General features: G+C 40.5%; 1 protein-coding gene across 1 annotated transcript in view; it reads right to left on the reverse strand.

The window, feature by feature from the left end:
* Positions 1-18138, reverse strand: part of phf19 (PHD finger protein 19) — a 33892-nt gene extending 15754 nt beyond the window's left edge. The window contains exons 1-8 of the mRNA XM_067969759.1: positions 17999-18138; positions 13709-13903; positions 12794-12875; positions 9339-9434; positions 6213-6313; positions 4075-4223; positions 2805-2900; positions 1411-1479 (exon numbers count right to left, since the gene is read on the reverse strand). Of these exons, the coding sequence (XP_067825860.1) occupies positions 1411-1479; positions 2805-2900; positions 4075-4223; positions 6213-6313; positions 9339-9434; positions 12794-12875; positions 13709-13888 (773 nt within the window). The 5' untranslated portion in view covers positions 13889-13903; positions 17999-18138. The remainder of the gene's footprint in view (positions 1-1410; positions 1480-2804; positions 2901-4074; positions 4224-6212; positions 6314-9338; positions 9435-12793; positions 12876-13708; positions 13904-17998) is intronic.
* Between the last annotated feature and the right edge of the window lie 1242 nt (positions 18139-19380).

The following is a 19380-nucleotide window of genomic DNA, read 5'->3' on the forward strand; positions in this document are numbered from 1 at the left end:
TGTGAATTTGGTGGGATTTTTAGCCAATCTGGGAAAAAGGTGAGGTCTAATGAAAGGGTCCTGAATGGAAATCTCTATCTTTCTCTCTCCGATACTGACTGACCTGCATGGTCTGTTTTTATTTCTGTCGAACAGATTGCCTGCCAGTTACGAAAGGGAAGGGAAAACTTCAAGGTAAGATCTCCTACTGCAGAGCACGCTTCAGCCAATCGGGTGCAGCATCAATTGTGACCCCAGTGGAGTTCATGAGTGCAGTCCTCATCTGGGAGATGAATATAAAATGGGGTTGGAACAGTGGGTTATAAAAGGAAAGAAAGTCCTATCTGTTGAAACCCAATATTTATAGTTTTGTTCTGGTGATATAAAAATACTCCATTTTGGAGAGCAATATTTTCTCCTTCTTCCCACTTTTATTTTTGATGGGTGAATTTTTGTGCTATTTGAGATAAACATGCTAATGCTGAGAAAGGATATATTTTTCCACTTTTAGGACCCAGTCTCAGCATTAATTCCACTCAAGGAATGTACGGCACAGTTTAGATTCACACTAAAACACTCTCTACTCTAAATTAACATTATAGCCTAGCCTAAGAACAGCACTTTCTAAATGCACAAGTGTGAATTTACATTTCTCACACCAGAACGTCAGTCCCCATTCTGCATGAGATTGCTAATTTAGTGGCAATCTGGGCAGAATTACTTGTGGTTTTATGAAGTGGAGCTGTGCCTTTTAGGAGCCAGGCTAAGATTGGCAAACTCATCTAATACAAGACCCTTACAACCAGCAGAGAAAAGACGACTTTCATCCCACCCGTATGGACAGGATTCAAACACTTGTCCAAGAGGTGAAAGCAAAACATGCTAACCCACTGTATAATCATAATCCCCCATATAATGACATTCTAACAGTACTTAACATTGAAAGACTACATGTTTTTAATCCATTTTCTATGCAAATTAATCATATAACATTAAAAAACACCAATGAAATAACAATAAAAAACAAACAAAAGCAAAGGGGTTTCTTTGATTGAATTAATAGTGTGATTAGAAATTCATCGTGTACAACCACAGGACTTTGCATGCCAATTGCCAGCCATTGACATCCCATTGCTTATGCTTTCTGCTAATGGGCAATTCACACACAGCATGGTTTCAGCCTTCACCACCATTGATCCCAATATAGCATCACGATCTACGATTATACGCACCTCAGCCTACTCTAGTTGGGGATTATTTTTCAAACTATGACTGGGTCCTGGCAGGGGGTGGGTGCTGCGTTCACTCCGAGTGGTGGAAAACCCAGACAGAAGTCCGGGCCACAAGATTAAGAGGCAAACATTAGGGCCAGCTGTGTGTGTTGGCAATCAAACTTTACATAAATACAACAAAATCCATCGCATTACTTACCATCTGAGGGGTAAGCGTTTGATATATTCGGGTCCTTTATTGCACACTGAGCAGACAAACAAATAAAATCTAAAAAAATGGAGAACAGAAAATGCACTCATTTCAATAAGGTACATGCCATAAATGGGCATCTTGTTAATGGAGATGCTTGACTAAAGGAAACATTTTGTCTCAGGGACAGTTTAATTAGAGTGTAAGGGGAACAGAAAGCACACTGATTGTCTGTTAGTTAGGAGACTGAGCTGCCTGCTTTCGAGATACAGCTCATGGTCAGCGCCACACCTGCTACACATTGAGAGACGCACTCAAACAAAAAGCAAAACTTTGAAACTTTAATTTGGACAACCATCAAAGCACAGAAACCTCTGAGACACGGGCTGATGAGGTTCTTTATTAAGCAGAAAAGGGGATTCATTTTCTTGCTATGCATTAAAAAGCTTCTCCTGTAACAATGCCATTGAAATTTTAAAGGGTAATTAATTGAAAAGTGTATATGTTCAGGATTAAATCAGATCATGCCTGTAGAGTATTTAATAAATGAGCACCATCTACTGGTCACTGGTGGTTACATTAAAAATAAACAGTTTCAGCAATAACAGGGATGAATGACATTATTCATTGTCCCAGAGGGATGTATGAGAACACAACAGAAATGCAAACATCCACAACATGTTACAACTAGCCTACAATCTATTCAGTCCACAACGTACGAGCTGCATGTGATTTCTCAGACTGCTGTCAGTGGGCAGGGTAACAATTACAGCCATTGATATATAACACATTCTATTGGTAATCCTCATAGGCACCGATACTGCCCTAAGAGGGGTCCTGCAGGGTTCCTCCAACCACTGTGTGTTGTGGCAACCACTGTAAACAAAGATTGCTGGCGAGACCACGATTGGGTCTACCATCTTAGATCTGCTCACGGATGGATGTAGACCCACTGCTGGTCTGAATTCAGAACCCCCCCCCCCCCACCCCCCCCCCACCCCGCAGCATCAGGGAACGTCCTGGCCAGACTCCAAACTGTACAATGTGAAGTGCTCTGTTCAAGCCACATGTGTGCTTCACAAAATGGGTGCATCGATGCACACTTTCATAATATATGTGAAAGTAAATGTTTGGTCATTCAATTTAAAAAAAAGAGAAAAACAAGCCAAATCTGTGGCTTCAGAGCAAATACAGATGTGCAAATCTCACACGTGCAATTTTCAGCACCCACGGCAACTGGCACATACTTCAATTGGAAGAATAAATTGCATTTCACGTAGGAACGGCGAAGTCTTATGGTCCATCAAAAGCAGTATGGTAGTTAGTGAAACAATGACATTCCTCCCACCCCCGTAGTTTATCACACGTCATCACATTATGACAATAGCTGAATGTGATCAGACCTGTCTCCAAACATCATGGCTTCATTCAGACACTGTGTGCAGGCTTCGTGAAACCACTGCTTACATCTGCAGCACTGAAGCATCTTCAGGTACCACCTGGTGTCAGAAGATAAGAGGAATCATACTCACATCAGTAAAATACCAACACATTTACAATGTAATACTTCAGCACATTTTAACCTTTCTTGGCTGATCCTCCACCTGATCAGGTATGAACAATTTCTAACAATAAATAAACTCATGTAGACTAGGCAATGAGAATTCTGAAGTTTTAAAAGAGGTTGTTGGGGCATAAACATTGCACATGACATTTCCCTGATACTGGTTGTTGAAAATCTAATTACAATGGGATTCTCAGGAATGTACTGAACACCCTCAGTCTCTTCCCTTCTCCCACCAAATTTTCCTCCTCTCCTCTTGAAGACTATTCCTCGAATATATTTCCATGGGTACCGGTACCTCTCCCAAGTGGCTAGTCTTCGCACGTGAATCCAGAAAGTTAGTGTTGGCAGGCTAATTGACCATGAAAAGCATCATGGCTGGGGCCAATCCTGCTGTCACCCAAAGTCCACAAACTCCAGGAGATCTTTCCAGCAGCAGGCACTGGGTGACAACCAGGAATGTGATCTCGAATTGAATGTTTTCCCTCTCTAAGCCAAGGCCAAATGCAGCACCTTAGCAGCTGTCCCAACACAAATTAGGAACTGAATTTGGGATATTCTGGTCTGTATGGCTTAGCATCTTTGCCCACCTGCCCACTAAGGGGAGTCTGCCGTACTAACTTAATGGAAGATGGAAGCAGAAATACCATGAGTCACTAGGTCTTTAACACAAACCGGAGAAATGTTAAAGTGTCAAAGCACTATGCTAACATAAGTGTAGTATCTTACTGGTCTGATGATTTGTCACTGTAGAGGAGAGTGCTGAACACTGGGTGAGACTTCATTTAACTTTCCTTCCTAGCTAATCATCTGCATGGAATACATTATTGTGTAATGGTTCACAAGCACTGCAAATTGGTCCACTGCGGATTGGTGCAATACGCAGATTTACGCTTGTGATTCCCCACGTGGTGAGCTCTGATCGAAGTTGTACTAATTGGTGAGTTGAGGGGTAAAAGGATCTGAGGGAAGGTCTACCCGGGCCACTCTCACCTGGTGTCTCCTAGTGGCCGGTCAAGGAATATTATACAGCACCACAAATGGTGGGAGAAAAATCAAGAGACGTTTGGGGCGGGTGGAGTTGAAAAAAACTATACAGCAAATCTTACTCTCCGGGTCCCCCACAGTAACAGTAACACTGTTGCAGATTAGTTCTGTGCAGAGAATCCCAGTTAAGTTCATCCATGTTGTAGGGCAAAACCCGTTTGACACTCTGCAAGGCTTTAGCAAGTGGTCCCTTTTTCAAAGCACCTCCTTTCTGTTAAAAAGACACAGAAAAACAAATCCAGCATCGTAACAGCAGCATCACACTCCCTCAGTATTCATTCTATCTCCTCTAGAAGCTTTGCACAATATTAGTAGTTGCTCAGTATGAGTAGAGTACACATTATAGTTTTCTTGCTGCACAAATCTAAATTCGATACCTGCCGAACCAACCCAGGCTGCAGCACCATTCTCCATACCTCGTCATCCCCCCACTTACCACTAGGCGTGTAACCCTGGCTGAGGTGGTCCCTCAATTTCAAAGTTACTGGTACATGCAACCTGCCTACAAACGTTCACTTTCACCTCTGCATTTGCCTGTGCTGAGGAACATGGGTAAGGTTTCCAGCATATAAATTTTTTTTTGGGGGGGGGGGGGTGGGGGGTGGTTTGGTGATTCTTTTAGCAATTTTTCATTTGCACCAAATTTGGTGCTTTATCAGCCGTTTCCTTTTTTTGCAGGTAGTTACATTGGTCAACCTGAAAGTATCACACCTGCACTTGCTTGGCTCAAATATCGTATTCGTAAAACAGCAACTGAACAGAGGGGGAACCGACCAATCAATAAAAGTAGCATCTTTAAAAAAATATATCAAAAAAGAGAAATAGCATTTAGCCTCTATTTGAGCTCAGGATGCACTTAACACCAATTATCTTTTATTGAACTCAGGTAATGCCTATTTATAGCAATTAAACTTTATGGCTTACAGGGACAGTCCAGGTTAAACACAGCTCCATCTTAACATCAGAATAATACACTGTATTACATGGTACAAGGTCTTGTCCTTATAGGACAGCGTGTGCTATGATTTACTGTGATCAATTCCACGGGAGGTTTGTTGATCATTAAAAAAAATAAACATCGGAGCAAAATTGTGTTAAAACTTGAAACTCTAAGGGGGTAATTTTAACCTAACCTACCCGACAGGAAACTGACTGGATTGGAGCATCCGCCCATTTTAACTTGGCCTGGTTTAACTTTCCATTGACTTTAATGAGAAGTAAAATCGGGTTGGGTGCAAAACTGGCGGCAGATCCGTTCCCGTCAGTTTCCCGCCGGGCGGGTTAGGTTAAAATTGTATTAGACTCACACTGTACAGGCTGAGGGAGCTGACATGAAACATGCATGAAACAGTTCTATGGTGTAGAGTCAAGAATTCTGTTTCGGAGTTCAGTATTCAGATTTTATTCTGGTGACCCTTCATACCAAAAATAAAGTTTATGCTAAAAATCCATCAATAATCAAGTGGCGAAAAGAGCATTTTCATTGTTTTTCAAAGTTCAAAGTCACAGGAAGCTCTCCTGCCCAACATCTTCCCTCATCCAAACACCACCAAAAAAAACCATTAACTAGTCATTCAACTCATTTGCTGTTTGTGGGACCTTGCTGTGTGCAAATTGGCTCCCACATTTGCCTTAATAGCAATAGTGACTGCACTTCAAAAGTAATTCATTGGCTGTGAAGTGATTTGGGGCATCCTGAGGATGTGATAAGGCACTGTATACATGCAAATTCTTTCTTTCTAAAGATTGATTTCAACATTTTTTGATTCCTGGGGGATGGGGGTAAGAAAAGCACACCACATGCTCCTTGTGCTGCTATCATCTCTGTAAGGTTGATACTAAGGATCATGGAAAACCATTAAAAACTGGGATGTATGCACTACAACCCTTGGCCAACAACTTAACATTATTTTCTTGCTGAAGTGCCAGTTCAATTCCTTTTTTGCTTCATGTCCCACACCAGCCTACTTGAAGCTGCTAAATTATCACCAATTGTTGTAAGCCCTTCCCAGAATCCTATATTCTATATAATAACCAGGTCTTAATGATTATTCTTCCTTCAGAATGATACAGCTCTACTTATCGCCTTTTAGGCAATCTGAATAACCTTATAAACATGCACTTGTGGTTTTAATGACACGCAACAGTATTGCCTTAAGATGGTAAACACATTAGGTACTTAAGCCAGAACTGCTCTTACCCTGACAGCCAATGCAAATATACACTGCCGACAGAACCAAGGTGAACTGGATGCATTTATTGTGCTTTCTACTTTGGGATTGTGGCATTGCTGATGGTAACCTAAAGAGAAACAAAGTTTTACTATTCAAATTGAGTTTGTATTATATTTGACAGCAAGAGACAAATTATCTGCATTCTAGTATCACAAGTGAAAGTGCAGTTGCAACAAGTAAACAACCTTCTTAAAACATGAAGAAAATGGGAACTTTAAAAAAAAATTGTGCTTATCAAGATGAGGGGTGTTTTTGCTGGGAATGGAATAATTTCCATTTCAGGGACCCAATGTCACCATCAAGCACTCCCAGGTCAGAAGCATAGTTAGGTGCAGAGTAAAGCTCCCTCATCCTCAACTTCAGAAAAACACCCCTTACTGCATCAATAGGACATTTTCCATTTCCTATAACAGTAGTGTGAGATTTAGTTGATCTAGTCCTGACTAGTGCTGAATTAGGAGCAGTTTTGTGCTGTGGGCCCACGCACAGTAAGAATTGGTTCGAACTACCCAATCTCATTTCACATCCGACCCAGACAGTCAGCTTTCTATTCTAGTAACTTACAATTTAGCACCTTTGGAAACAAAGCATTAACCTCCTTCAATCAATAAGTTCATCTTTCCCTAAGTGCAATGCATTAGTATATTCAGAAATACATTATGAACTTACATAATAAAATTAGTATGGCAAAATACCAAGCTTTTCTAAGCTGCTTTTTGTGTTCTTTATCAGAATCAATAGTCTTCAGACTGGGTAAGATTAGGATGTCATCTCTGTATAAAACAGAACCTCGGACATAAAAGTCAGGAAATGTCAGTTAATTCACCTTTTCAGTTAAAATACTCTTTCATATCAAAAGATAACAAGGCAGTCCATAGCGTGATGTGTTATGCACTAGTGCGGATTATAAGTGTGTCCAATTCTGCACACTGAGTTTCTGCTCTTAGCCGAGCCACAAGGGGCAGGCACTGAGAAAAGGCTAGGAGCTTCCCCAGAGAGGGGAGAGAGGGAGCAAAAGAAAGAAAGAGAAAAAGGGAACATAGGGATCATTGCAGGTAGAGTCAAGGAATAAACTACAGCACTGGATTACAGTCTTAAACAAGAGGAGAAAATGACAAAAAAACTTTTAAAATTTTAGTGATGAGAAAGGACTGTAGTTTATATTGACTAAATTCTTACATGAGTTCACATGATACACTAAGAGCTTCCAATCGGTTTTAAATTCCTTATGCCATTGTTATTATGATCTGGAATGCACTGCTTGAAAGGGTGGTGGAAGCAGATTCAATAATAACTTTCAGAAGAGAAATGGATAAATACTTGTAGGACTATGGGGAAAGAGCAGGGGAGTGGGACTAATTAGATCGCTCTTTCAAAGAGTCGGCACAGGCACGATGGGCCGAATGGCCTCCTTCTGTGCTGTATCATTCTATGATTTGACACATACTGGAACATTTTACAAAAGTAACACTGTTGCTCTGGCACTGCTCACAAATCCTACAACGTGCAACAAATAAATTCCAGCAAATAAAATTTAAAAATTATGAAAGATTTTGTGATGGTAATAATGAAACATTGTTTCCAGTATTTAGGAAATTGGTAACAGGAAGACATAGACTCAAGAAGGGGGAAGATTTAGAAGAATTTTTTTAAAAACAGTTATTAGAATGTGGAATGCTGTACCAAGAGCACTTATTGAGGCAGGCTATAACATTATGGAAAAAGGAATTAGATGTCTAATTAAAAAGGAAGAATATAAAAGAATACAGGGAAAGGGCAGGAATGGAGTAAGCTTCCGTTGAAGAACTAGCACAGGCAGCATTGGTCGAACGGCTTCCTGTTATGTAATGTCTATGATTCACTGACACAATGCCATCTCTCAGAGACATATAAAATGCTGGCTGCACTACAGAGGCATTTTATACAGTGTCCCTGTTAATGCTGGAACCAGTCAACTACATAGAATTTTACAGCATAGAAACAGGCCATTTGGCCCAACAGGTCTATGCCGGTGTTTATGCTTCACATGAGCCTCCTCCTGCCTTACTTCATCTCATCCTATCAACATATCCTTTTATTCCTTTCTCTCTCATGTACTTATCTAGCTTCCCCTTAAATGCATCTATGCTTTTCACCTCAACCACAGATTAGGGAGTAACAAACCTCAAGGATTGCATTTATCACGTCAGTTACAGGTGTAGCACTAAACAAAGCTGAGAGCCAACATTAATGCTGATGTGGTAAAGCTCATGTTATAGGCAATGTCTTGCAGTTTGTTGTTGCAAATAAATCAATAACTGATCACAATCTTTTATACATCAAATGAAAAGCAAAATACTGCCGATGCTGAAAATCTGAAATAAACAGAAAATGTTGGAAAAGCTCGGTCGAACTTCTCCAGCATTTTCTGTTTTTATTTCTCTTACACATCAAAATGTATACATGAGAAAATAATGTTAAACAAGTGACAATTTGACTTAGTCACACCACAGTGGGAGCAATTATAATTCCAAACAGTCTCGGAGTATATCTAGGGCCTTACAGCAGCCAGCCATACAACTAATGTAATTTCAACAGTGCAGCTTGCATCATAGATCATGAAACATCAAAAAAGTGTTAGAGTGAGAGGGATATGATGTATCATGTATTAATCAACATGTGTATTCTCTGGACCTGTTTAAGGATTTTTCAAATCTCTCGATGAAGTAGCTAACCTATCACAGAGATAGCGAGCTTCACTTCAGTTTCATTCCTCTAATTGCATTGTGTTATTTCCTCGGTCTAGGCAGTGCATGGCATGGGGGGGGGGGGGTTTGAGCACTTTACGTGCCCATGTGCCACACTCGGCTCATATTTAATGTTCTGAAGCCTTTGCTAATATTGCTGCAGTATTGGCCTCTAGGAGGTTCACAACGATGGTGCTGGTCGACACCCTCCAAATTGCCTTCTCTCTCTCACTGGGGAAGTGGGTTGTGACCGGCAATGGGGACAAATTCCCTTTTGCTTTCAGTCCCCTTTAAGGCACATATATTACGTACTTTTTTTGTTAGCCTTGAGCACACTCAAAGGGGATTGTTAACTGTGCGTCTTACCTAGCCCACACTTGCCACAAATCAGAATTTCATTAGGTGGTGTGGATGTTTTCTCCGAGCAGATGTTACACCTTGGCTCTTCTCCTGGAACACCAGCTGTTTAAAAAAAAATGAACATCCAATGTGGAAATCTTTGACAAAGAATCAAGAATTAGACAACGAGGAAGGAGGCATTGCTGGATTTGGTTCTGGGGAATGAGGCGGGCCAAGTGGAGCAAGCGTCAATGGGGGAACATTTAGGGAACAGCGATCAAGGTATCATAAGAGTAGCTATGGAAAAAGACACGGTCCAATCTCAAGTAAAAATACTCAATTGGAGGAGGGCCAATTTCAGTGGGGTGAGAACAGGTCTGGCCCGGGTAAATTGGAATCAAAGATTGGCAGGCAAAATTGTAATTGAACAATGGGCAGCCATTAAGGAGGGGATGGTTCGGGTACAGTCCAGGTACATTCTCACAAGGGAGAAAGGTAGGGCAAATAAAGCCGAGCTCCCTGGATGACAAAAGAGATAGAGAGTAAGACGAAGCAGACAAAAGGGGTGTATGACAGATGTCAGGTTGATAACACAAGTAAGAACCAGGCTGAATATAGAAAGTTCAGAGGGGAAGTCAAAAAGGAAAGTAGAGGGGCAAAGAGTACGAGAATAGACTGGCGGCCAACATAAAAGGAAATCCAAAATGGGCATGTAAACAGCAAACAGGTAGTAAGAGGAGGGGTGGGGCCGATTAGGGACCAGCAAGAAGATCTACTCATGGAGACAGAGGGCATGGCTGAGGTACTAACTGAGTATTTTGCATCTGTCTTTACCAAGGAAGAAGATACTGCCAGAGTCTCAGTTAAGGAAGATGTAGTTGAGATACTGGATGGGCTAATAATTGATAAAAAGGAGGTACTAGAAAGGCTAGCTGTACTTAAAGTAGATAAGTCACCCGGTCCGGATGGGATACATCCTCGGTTGCTGATGGAAGTTGCAGAGGTACTGGCCATAATCTTCCAAACATCCTTCGATACAGGGATGGTGCCAGATGATTGGAGAATTGCAAATGTTACATCCTTGTTCAAAAAAGGATGTAAGGATAAACCCAGCAACTAAAGGCCAGTCAGTTTAATCTCAGTGGTGGGGAAACTTTTAGAAACGATAATCCGGGACAGAATTAGCAGTCACTTGGACAAGTGTGGATTGATTAGGGAAAGCCAGCACAGATTTGTTAAAGGCAAATCATGTTTAGCTAACTTGATATTGTTTTTTGATGAGGTAACAGAGAGAGTAGATGAGGGCAATGCAGTTGATGTGGTGTATATGGACTTTCAAAAGGCGTTTGATAAAGTGCCGCAAAATAGGCTTGTTATCAAGATTGAAGCCCATGGAATAAAGAGGGCAGTAGCAGCATGGATACAAAATTGGCTAAGTAACAGGAAGCAGAGAGTAGTGGTGAACAGTTGTTTTTCGGTCTGAAGGGAGGTGTACAGTGGTGTTCCCCAGGGGTCGGTACTAGGATCACTGCTTTTCTTTATATATATTAATGACTTGGACTTGGGTGTACAGGGCACAATTTCCAAATTTGCAGATGACACGTAACTTGGAATTGTAGTGAACAGTGAGGAGGATAGTGATAGACTTTGAGAGGATACAGACAGGCTGGTGGAATGTGCAGACACGTGGCAGATGAAATTTAACACAGAAAAGTGCGAGGTGATAAAATTCGGTAGAAAGAATGAGGAGAGGCAATATAAACTAAAGGGCACAATTCTAAAAGGGGTACAGGAACAGAGAGATCTGGGACTATATGTACACAAATCATTGAAGGTAGCAGGGCAGGTTCAGAAAGCGGTGAAAAAAGCATACGGGATCCTGGGCTTTATAAATAGAGGCATAGAGTACAAAAGCAAGGAAGTCATGATGGAGCTTTATAAAACACTGGTTTGGCCACAACTGGAGTATTGTGTCCGGTTCTGGGCAGCGCACTTTAGGAAAGATGTGAAGGCCTTAGAGAGGGTGCATAAGAGGTTTGCTAGAATGATTCCAGGGATGAGGGTCTTCAGTTACAGAGAAAGACTGGAGAAGCTGGGGTTGTTCTCCTTGGAACAGAGAAGATAGTGCAGAGATTTGATAGAGGTATTCAAAATCATGAAGAGTCTAGACTGAATAGATAGAGAAACTGTTCCCATTGGCAGAAGGGTCAAGAACCAGAGGACATGGATTTAAGGTGATTGGCAAAAGAACTTTTTTTAAAAAAAACACAGCGAGTGGTTAGGATCTGGAATGCACTGCCTGAGGCAGATTCAATCATGGCCTTCAAAAAGGAACTGGATAAGTACTTGAAAAGGAAAAAATCTGCAGGGCTTTCTATGATTCTAGAGAAAATAGAAGTAAAAAACAATAATTAAATAATATTAATATATTTCAAGAGATGCAGTTTTCAATTGACCTCAGTATCCAGACAAGGGAGGGGAAAAAAATCAGTTAGGATTTCTGCTTCTGATTGCAATACATTGGGGTAGATCTTGACTTTGTGTGAAGTCAATGGAAATAAAAATGGGGAGAAATGTAAAGCAGGCTCCCGACTCATTATCACCTGCTTTACACCATCGCACAAAGTCAAGATCTACCCCATTAACTGCTGTTGGATTTGAGGCGAGGATCAGGACTGACTCAGCTGTGATGCTTCCCCATATTCAAATAGGTTCAAATATGGAGTGGCCATTTGGATGAAGCAGTGGAGAGCTGCTGTCACCTATGGAACCGTATCTCAGCAAGAATCAGTGCCTTCAGGAAAGGGGGAAAACAAAGGAAGAAGCTTTTTTGCAAACCTCACTGAAACTAATTACAGCTATAAAAATAATAGAAAATCACTGGAAACTGAATAATGGTCCTCACCACCATTTCATTTTGATGAGGGAAAAGCCTATTTAAAACATGTTTCAGACTCCTAAGGGCCTAGTGAGTGAAAGCAGTGTCCATTATATACAGACCAGGAGTTGTCAGGTTAGAGCACTATACCTGGAGTCCCTAAACTAAGGAGCGACAAAGGACAAGGGTCCCCACCCCTAACTACTATCAATGGACTCGAGTGGAAAATGCACTTGTGTGGACACGGGGGCGAGTAACAGAAGGAGCACAGCTGCATCACTCTCCACATTTGGACAGATTGTCCGTCTGGGCTCTCATTTTGAAGAATGGCCTCAGGCACGTGTCGACCTGTACCGGAGTAAGTCAACACCTTCACGAGAGGGGGAGCAAATGGTCAAATAAACTAATAAAATATGATCCAGATCCCCATTACTTTTCTCATTTATTTTTAAATAAAGGTGGCAGATATAATACTAACAACTATGAGAGAGAGGCTATTATTGTAAAAAGACAGCATTTTAGCCTTTTAAACTGTGGAAGATCCTATAATGAAAATGTGGTGGCCCACAATCGGTGTACACATAGTGCTGCATATTATACTCACCATGTTGTATATCTTTCCAAAGAATCCAAAATTCAGAATTATCTTCAAAGACTAAAAGGCAACTGTGTTTATGTTTATTCACCTGAAGAGTTTCAACAAAACCAATTCATTACCTCAGTAACAAATCCATGGTTAGTATTCCAGCAAATATTAATGATACAGATTCTGACATCTATTCTAAATCACATAATACATTCCATTAAAAATTACTTATTTTTTTAATGACTTTCTCCCCTATTTGCTCCTTAAGGCTCTATTGTACCTGTAGCACACTAGAGAATGCAAATCAGTAAAAAATAAATTTACAGCAGATACCAGCAAAAAAAAAACCTTTACTAAAAGAGCAATAAATGTTTGGAATAATTTATCAAACAAGGTAACAGATGTGAAAAATTAGTGCCATTCAAAATGCAGTGAGAGACCATGGTGAGAGACTAAATTTACTGCAGGGATGAGCTTTGATGGGCTGAATGGCTTTTTCTCAATGATGGTATTTCTATTTTCTTACATAACATTAATTACATGGTCATAATAATGGGGCCAAGAGCTACAACAGGAGTATCTCAATGAGGAAACTTGTGTTTGATTGAATCTCAAATGACATGCACACTCGGCTTTCTTCTGGGATTGTTGGTGGAAGGGTGGGGAGGGAGAAGGGAAGGGGAAGAAATCTGGTTGAGATGGGCACATTCCTTCTTGCATTAGCCAAGTGTGTCTTCTGGTGGACTGACCAAAGAGTATACAGAGATGCACACAAGCTGGTTCCTCATCCCCTCAACCTGAAAGGGCAGTAGGGGACGAAATGGAAAAATTACAGCGATACAGTCTTATATATAGAGAGTACTGTCTTAGGTAGAGGCATTTTACTAAAAATTACATTTTTTTAAAAACTGTTTTAATCAGGAGCGTTCATACCTTCTTGATTTTTCCCAGGTAGACCAACCCATCTGTCCATCTGGATAAGACATACTGCCCTTCAGTAAATGCACAATCCTGTTCCATGTGCACAGTTCCATTTTGCAGAGATTTGACAGAAATCTTTTGGATGCATTTGGGGATGACTCTCAATTGTGGTTCCAGTGTGCCTTTCTCCATCAGCTCCTCCTACTGCTGTAAAATCAAATGAAGAAAAATCAAATATTAATAATATTATCATTACAAGATTAGCCAACTGACAACTTCCACACGCTCAAATGCAGTGAACATTTTGTCCCAGAGGAAGTAGCTGGTGCAGTGCACTGGAATGCTATCAATTTCTGAACCACTGCCCATCATCTCTGGAGATCCTAGGTCACTTCCAGAGGTTTCATTCGAAGTTATTAAGAATGTAATCTAACTCCCAACTTACAGTATAGAATCTACAGCACAGACTCAGGCCATTTGGCCCAACTTGTCTACGCCGGTGTTTATACTTCACGGGAGCCTCCTCCCACTCTAATTATCCTTTACCCCATTTAGTTTCTAACTTCAAGGGAATAAGTGACCTCCTTATTCCTCCTACCAAAATGAACCACCTCACACTTACATTACATAGAATTTACAGCACAGAAACAGGCCATGCTTATGCTCCACACGATCCCCCTCCCACTTTATTTACTGCATTGCATCCGATCGACATATCCTTCTATTCCTTTCTCCCTCATGTACTTATCTAGCTTCCCCTTAAGTGCATCTATACCAGTCACCTCAACTACTCTTTGTGGTAGCAAGTTCCACATTCTGATCAGTCTCTGGGTAAAGAAGTTTCTCCTGAATTCCCTATTGGATTTATTAGTCACTTATATTTATGGCCTCTTGTTCTGGTCTCCCCCGCAAGTGGAAACATTTTGTCTACATCTACCCTATCAAACCCTTTCATAATCTTAAAGGCCTCTATCAGCTCACCCCTCAGTCTTCACTTTTCTAGCAAAAAGACCCCCAGCCTGATCAATCTTTCCTGATCAGTATAACCTCTCAGTTCTGGCATCATCCTTGTAAATCTTTTTTGCACATTCTCCATATCCTTTTTATAATATGGAGACCAGAACTGTTCAAAGTGTGGTCTAATCAAGGTCCTATACAAATTTAACATAACTTCCCTGCTTTTCAATTCTATCCCTGTAGAAATGAATCCCAGAGCTTTGTTTGCTTTTTTTTTTAAAATGGTCTTATTAACCTGCGTCACTACTTTTAGTGATTTGTGTACCTGTACCCCCAGATCTCTCTGCTCCTCTACCCCATTTTGACTCTTTTTTTCCAAGGAGTATGTGGCCTCCTTGTTCTTCCCACTAAAATGTACCACCTCACACTTATCTATATTGAAATTAATTTGCCAATTACACACTCATTCTGCAAATTTATTAATGTTTTCCTGTATTTTGTCACAGTCCTCTTCAGTATTATCTATACCCCCAATTTGGTGTCGTCCGCAAAATTTGAAATTGTACTTCCAATTCCCGAGACCAAATCGTTTATGTGAATGGTGAACAACAGTGGTCCCCAGTACCAATCCTTGTGGAACATCGCTTCCCCCACCTTTTGCCAGTCTGAATAACTACCTTTAACCCTTCAATCAAAAGCAAAATACTGCGGATGCTGGAAATTGGAAATAAAAACAGAAAATGCTGGAAATACTCAGCAAGTCAGGCAGCATCTGCGGAGAAAGGAACAGAGTTAACATTTCAGGTTAATGACCCTTCTTTCCTAACCTTTGCGTATTCCCTTTTGTCATCCTCTCCTTTGTTGTTTATCTACTTCGTATATGCATTTTTCTTTCGGTTCAATTTTGCCTTTATTTCTTTAGTCGTCTATGGTGTGTCATTACTAGCTAGTTTGTTCTTGCTTTTTAGTGGGATATATTTCTCTTACAGCTCCCCTTCTTCTAAAGTCTAACTTTATATGTAGTGTGTAAAAGGTTGAACAATAATATAACAATGTAAAACTATGCACCTTTTTAGATGGACTTCAAAATCAATGAATGAAAGAGCAATAAAAAGAGAGACAGAAATAAGATAATACAAAAGCTGTCCTAGCCTATTTGCATTTTGAATAAAAACATTCAATGTGTAATGCATATTGAAACACACCAAGGTTTAAATCACCTACAAGGTGTGGGCAATTTACTTGCTTAATGAAATCTGGAATAAAAAGTAGTTTAAACCATCCATCGTCTCTTGGCTATCAGTCAATACATGCAACAAATTCTGCAGCCTCAATTAAAATACAATGGGCTTACAACAGAGTCCCACACTTTATTACTAATTACTCAGGCAAACTGAGGAGGCGCTGAATGAGGATGTCACACTTATGCAGCAGGGAATATGGCTCCCCAGATGGGGGTCTAAATGGATTGTCAGGGCAATGTCAAGAAGCTTTGGATTTTACAGTATACAGGCTTCACATTGTTTGGGCAAATACAATTGTTGCAGTGGCTCCTGACATTCAGTAACCTATTTGTCCTGCTATCAAAAGCCCTTATGATATTCTGAACCCCTTATATCACAATACTATTTTTTTTTAACTGGGTGGGGGTTGGACTTTTATATTTACTATTGCAATGCACATTCCAATGTGGACACAATTTAGGGGTCATCCTGAAGTGGATGCTTTTAATCCCATCTTTTGATATTTGTCACAATGGTCAAAGTGCAGAATCAATACAGTAAGTTCTTTAAGCATCAGTTATACTGAAATGGCTCACTGCCAATTCTTCAACTGAGTCGCTCTCCCTCCACACAAGGTTTTTGAAAGCACTAATTCTAATTAAGCATTAGAATTCTTTATCAATTGTCAGCCCTTTAACCCTATAACGACTCACATATCTTTAAAACTACTGATTTCCTAAATTCAGCATTTTCCAAAAATGTACATTTTAACAACAGTTTCATATGAAGGCAACGTACAGAAGAGTTTTGAATTAAATAAATTACGACAGCCCCTTTCATACGTTAGTGCCAATATTTGAGTACAGTTAATGCAGCTGGGTTACTTCAATGTGACTTAACTTTTCTGCTGACAATTTAACTTCCTGAAAGTTTCATTCATTCCATTGCACCCCATGGGGCGAGGTTTGGCAGTTGTCAAGCATACTATAATTCAAGGCGTATTCACTGAGCAAACAGGTAATGAACTGGAGCGTCTGGCCTTTGATCTCCTGCTGCAGAGACCGGTCCTAATGTGCCACACGGGGACTTCCTTTGAACGTCAAAGCGCGCCAAGGTGGTCCCGCCTCCGTCGCCGATGTCATGATCTCGTTACCCAATGACTTGGCACAAAGCACCGCCTTGGCTCCGCCCATGCGCGACTGCGATTGGTCCAAAGTTTATTGCTGCCGCTATAAAAGGTTCTGAGTTGCCCGCCTGAACGTCAATCAACCTCACGTGTGTCATTTAGGGTCGCCTGTGCTACAGACATATTTACAGTAATGCCGTTATTTTGCAAGAACAGTTTGTTTCACTCACAGCAAAGTTAAATAAATGATCGAGTTAATGCATTCTATGCACTTGGTGCAAGCGAGCGACGACTCTGTAATCAGAAAATTAAATAAGATCCTGCCCGACTTCATCCCAAATGATTATCAAGCACCTCAAAAATAAAGCACCATTCAAAAATAAAATAACTGCAGCGACTGAAATGCAACTTAAGCAGACACTCCAGCGAGCTATATTAAACATGGCCGCTTGTAAGGCAATAGTTTAGTACATGTATTTTTATATTTTGCGTCCATCTCCTTGACTAAGGAGTTTAAAATTTTTTAGCATAACAGATCAAATTGTTTTTAAAAATTTAATTCAAAAAATAAAATCCAGCAGCTAGCAAGCAGGGACTCCCTGAACCAAAAAATACTGCACCAGGATATAGGTGCTCAGATTTTAATTCGCATGCTGGCAATATCCGGGCAAATGATATATTTTAGGTAGAGATCTTGCATGAACTTCGGGACAATCACCGGTCACTTAAATCAGTTTACCGCAATATTTTTACATTAGAAAAAAACGGCACATGAGTCCAGCGTGAGTTTTGGGACTTTCAGCGAGTCAGTGCATTCCGTTTGCTGCAAAAAAAAACTTCAGAATCCACTTACCTGTCAGGATCTCCGTCCACTTTGATCCGAATCACAGTTAATTTACTATCAACCCGCAAAACATCTCTTTGCATTTTTTCAAACTCTCCCCCCACCCCTGTTGCACCAGCATTGCACAAACCTGCTCCAGCTGCCTGCCTTACCCACTCTCTCATACGTTTCCACTTTATTGCCGTCTTTTCCTGAAAGTCGCGCTTCTCGGTCGACCCTTGCCGATAAATCCCTTCCACACGAATGACTCAATCCGCGGCACATCCACTTCACTGCGGCTGGGGTAATGACATTAAATATGTCCAGTTATAGTCACATCTCCCTTCCCTATAAGTCGCCATTTTTTTCTCTTTCCCGCGATTTTATTTGCGCGTGCTTATGTAATTAACACATCATCAAGGAAGTTAGCAGATAGTGTGTGCGGGGGTACGAGAACACACTCCCTGTACACTGCCGTGTGTAAGGACAATACTGCAGTGCCCTGGCTGCAAATCACAACTTACTATCCAGCACAAGTGAAATGTCAGCCCCGCAAACTCACACACCAGGTACTGCCAAGTGCCTTAGAGATGACAAAGCAAATACTGTACATGGTGAAAGATGCCAACTCCCGACTGTATGGAGGTGAATTGCACTGCGTTTTGCATGAACTTTTAAAAAAAAAATAACGAACATGAGCCGTGTTTTTTTTTTATGAATGCACACATATATAACCAATTAAAATTCCTGAAGCTTGTGTACACTTAGGGAATTTATTTTGGAGTTTGCCTAGCTGTCTTCTTGATTTGTTTGCATTGTGGGCGAAATCTTCAAACGGATGGGAGGTGTCATCGTCTCCCAACACCTTTACAATTAACACGACGCTTTGCACGATGCGAACATAAGAGGTTTGCACCCCAGTCTGAACACACTTGTACACACCTTATTCACTTGTAATAAATGTTCTAGAAGGAGACTAAATCACGATTTATTTAACAACGAATTCCATTGAATGCGACTTCATGGGTCAGTATCCTCTTGAGAATATTAATTACTATAGAACATGCCGATATTCTAATAAATACACATTCATTTGCATTTCCTACATTTAAAGATTTTTCTGAAAAGATTGTCAATGTTTGTGATTGTGTTTTGGGATTTAATGGAAAACAGAAACTAAGTTTTATTTCTTTCTTTTATCCAGATTGTTGAATCTGTGCATCAGCGAAAATAGCTAGAAAGCGACACATATTGAGAGTTTATCCTCAGGCTTACACAATCTAAGTAAAATTGATAAAAACGATGTTTGAGATTTTCAGGCTGTTTAAGTTAGGTCAATGCTACTTGGTATCAAAAATGTTGCCATCTCGCAAGTTACCGTTTTAACAGTTACTTGCTCCGGGGCCTATTGTACAAATACCTTATTAAGCCTAGTCTTTTTATATAGAAACCCTGAATCAATAAATGGGTACAACTGCATGATGCTGGAGCGGATTTTGACTTTACAGTACAAATCTTTGTGAAGATTATGCAGAAGGGCCTATAATCTGAACTG

The sequence above is a fragment of the Heptranchias perlo genome, chromosome 31, assembly GCF_035084215.1.
Source record: "Heptranchias perlo isolate sHepPer1 chromosome 31, sHepPer1.hap1, whole genome shotgun sequence".
NCBI lineage: Eukaryota > Metazoa > Chordata > Chondrichthyes > Hexanchiformes > Hexanchidae > Heptranchias > Heptranchias perlo.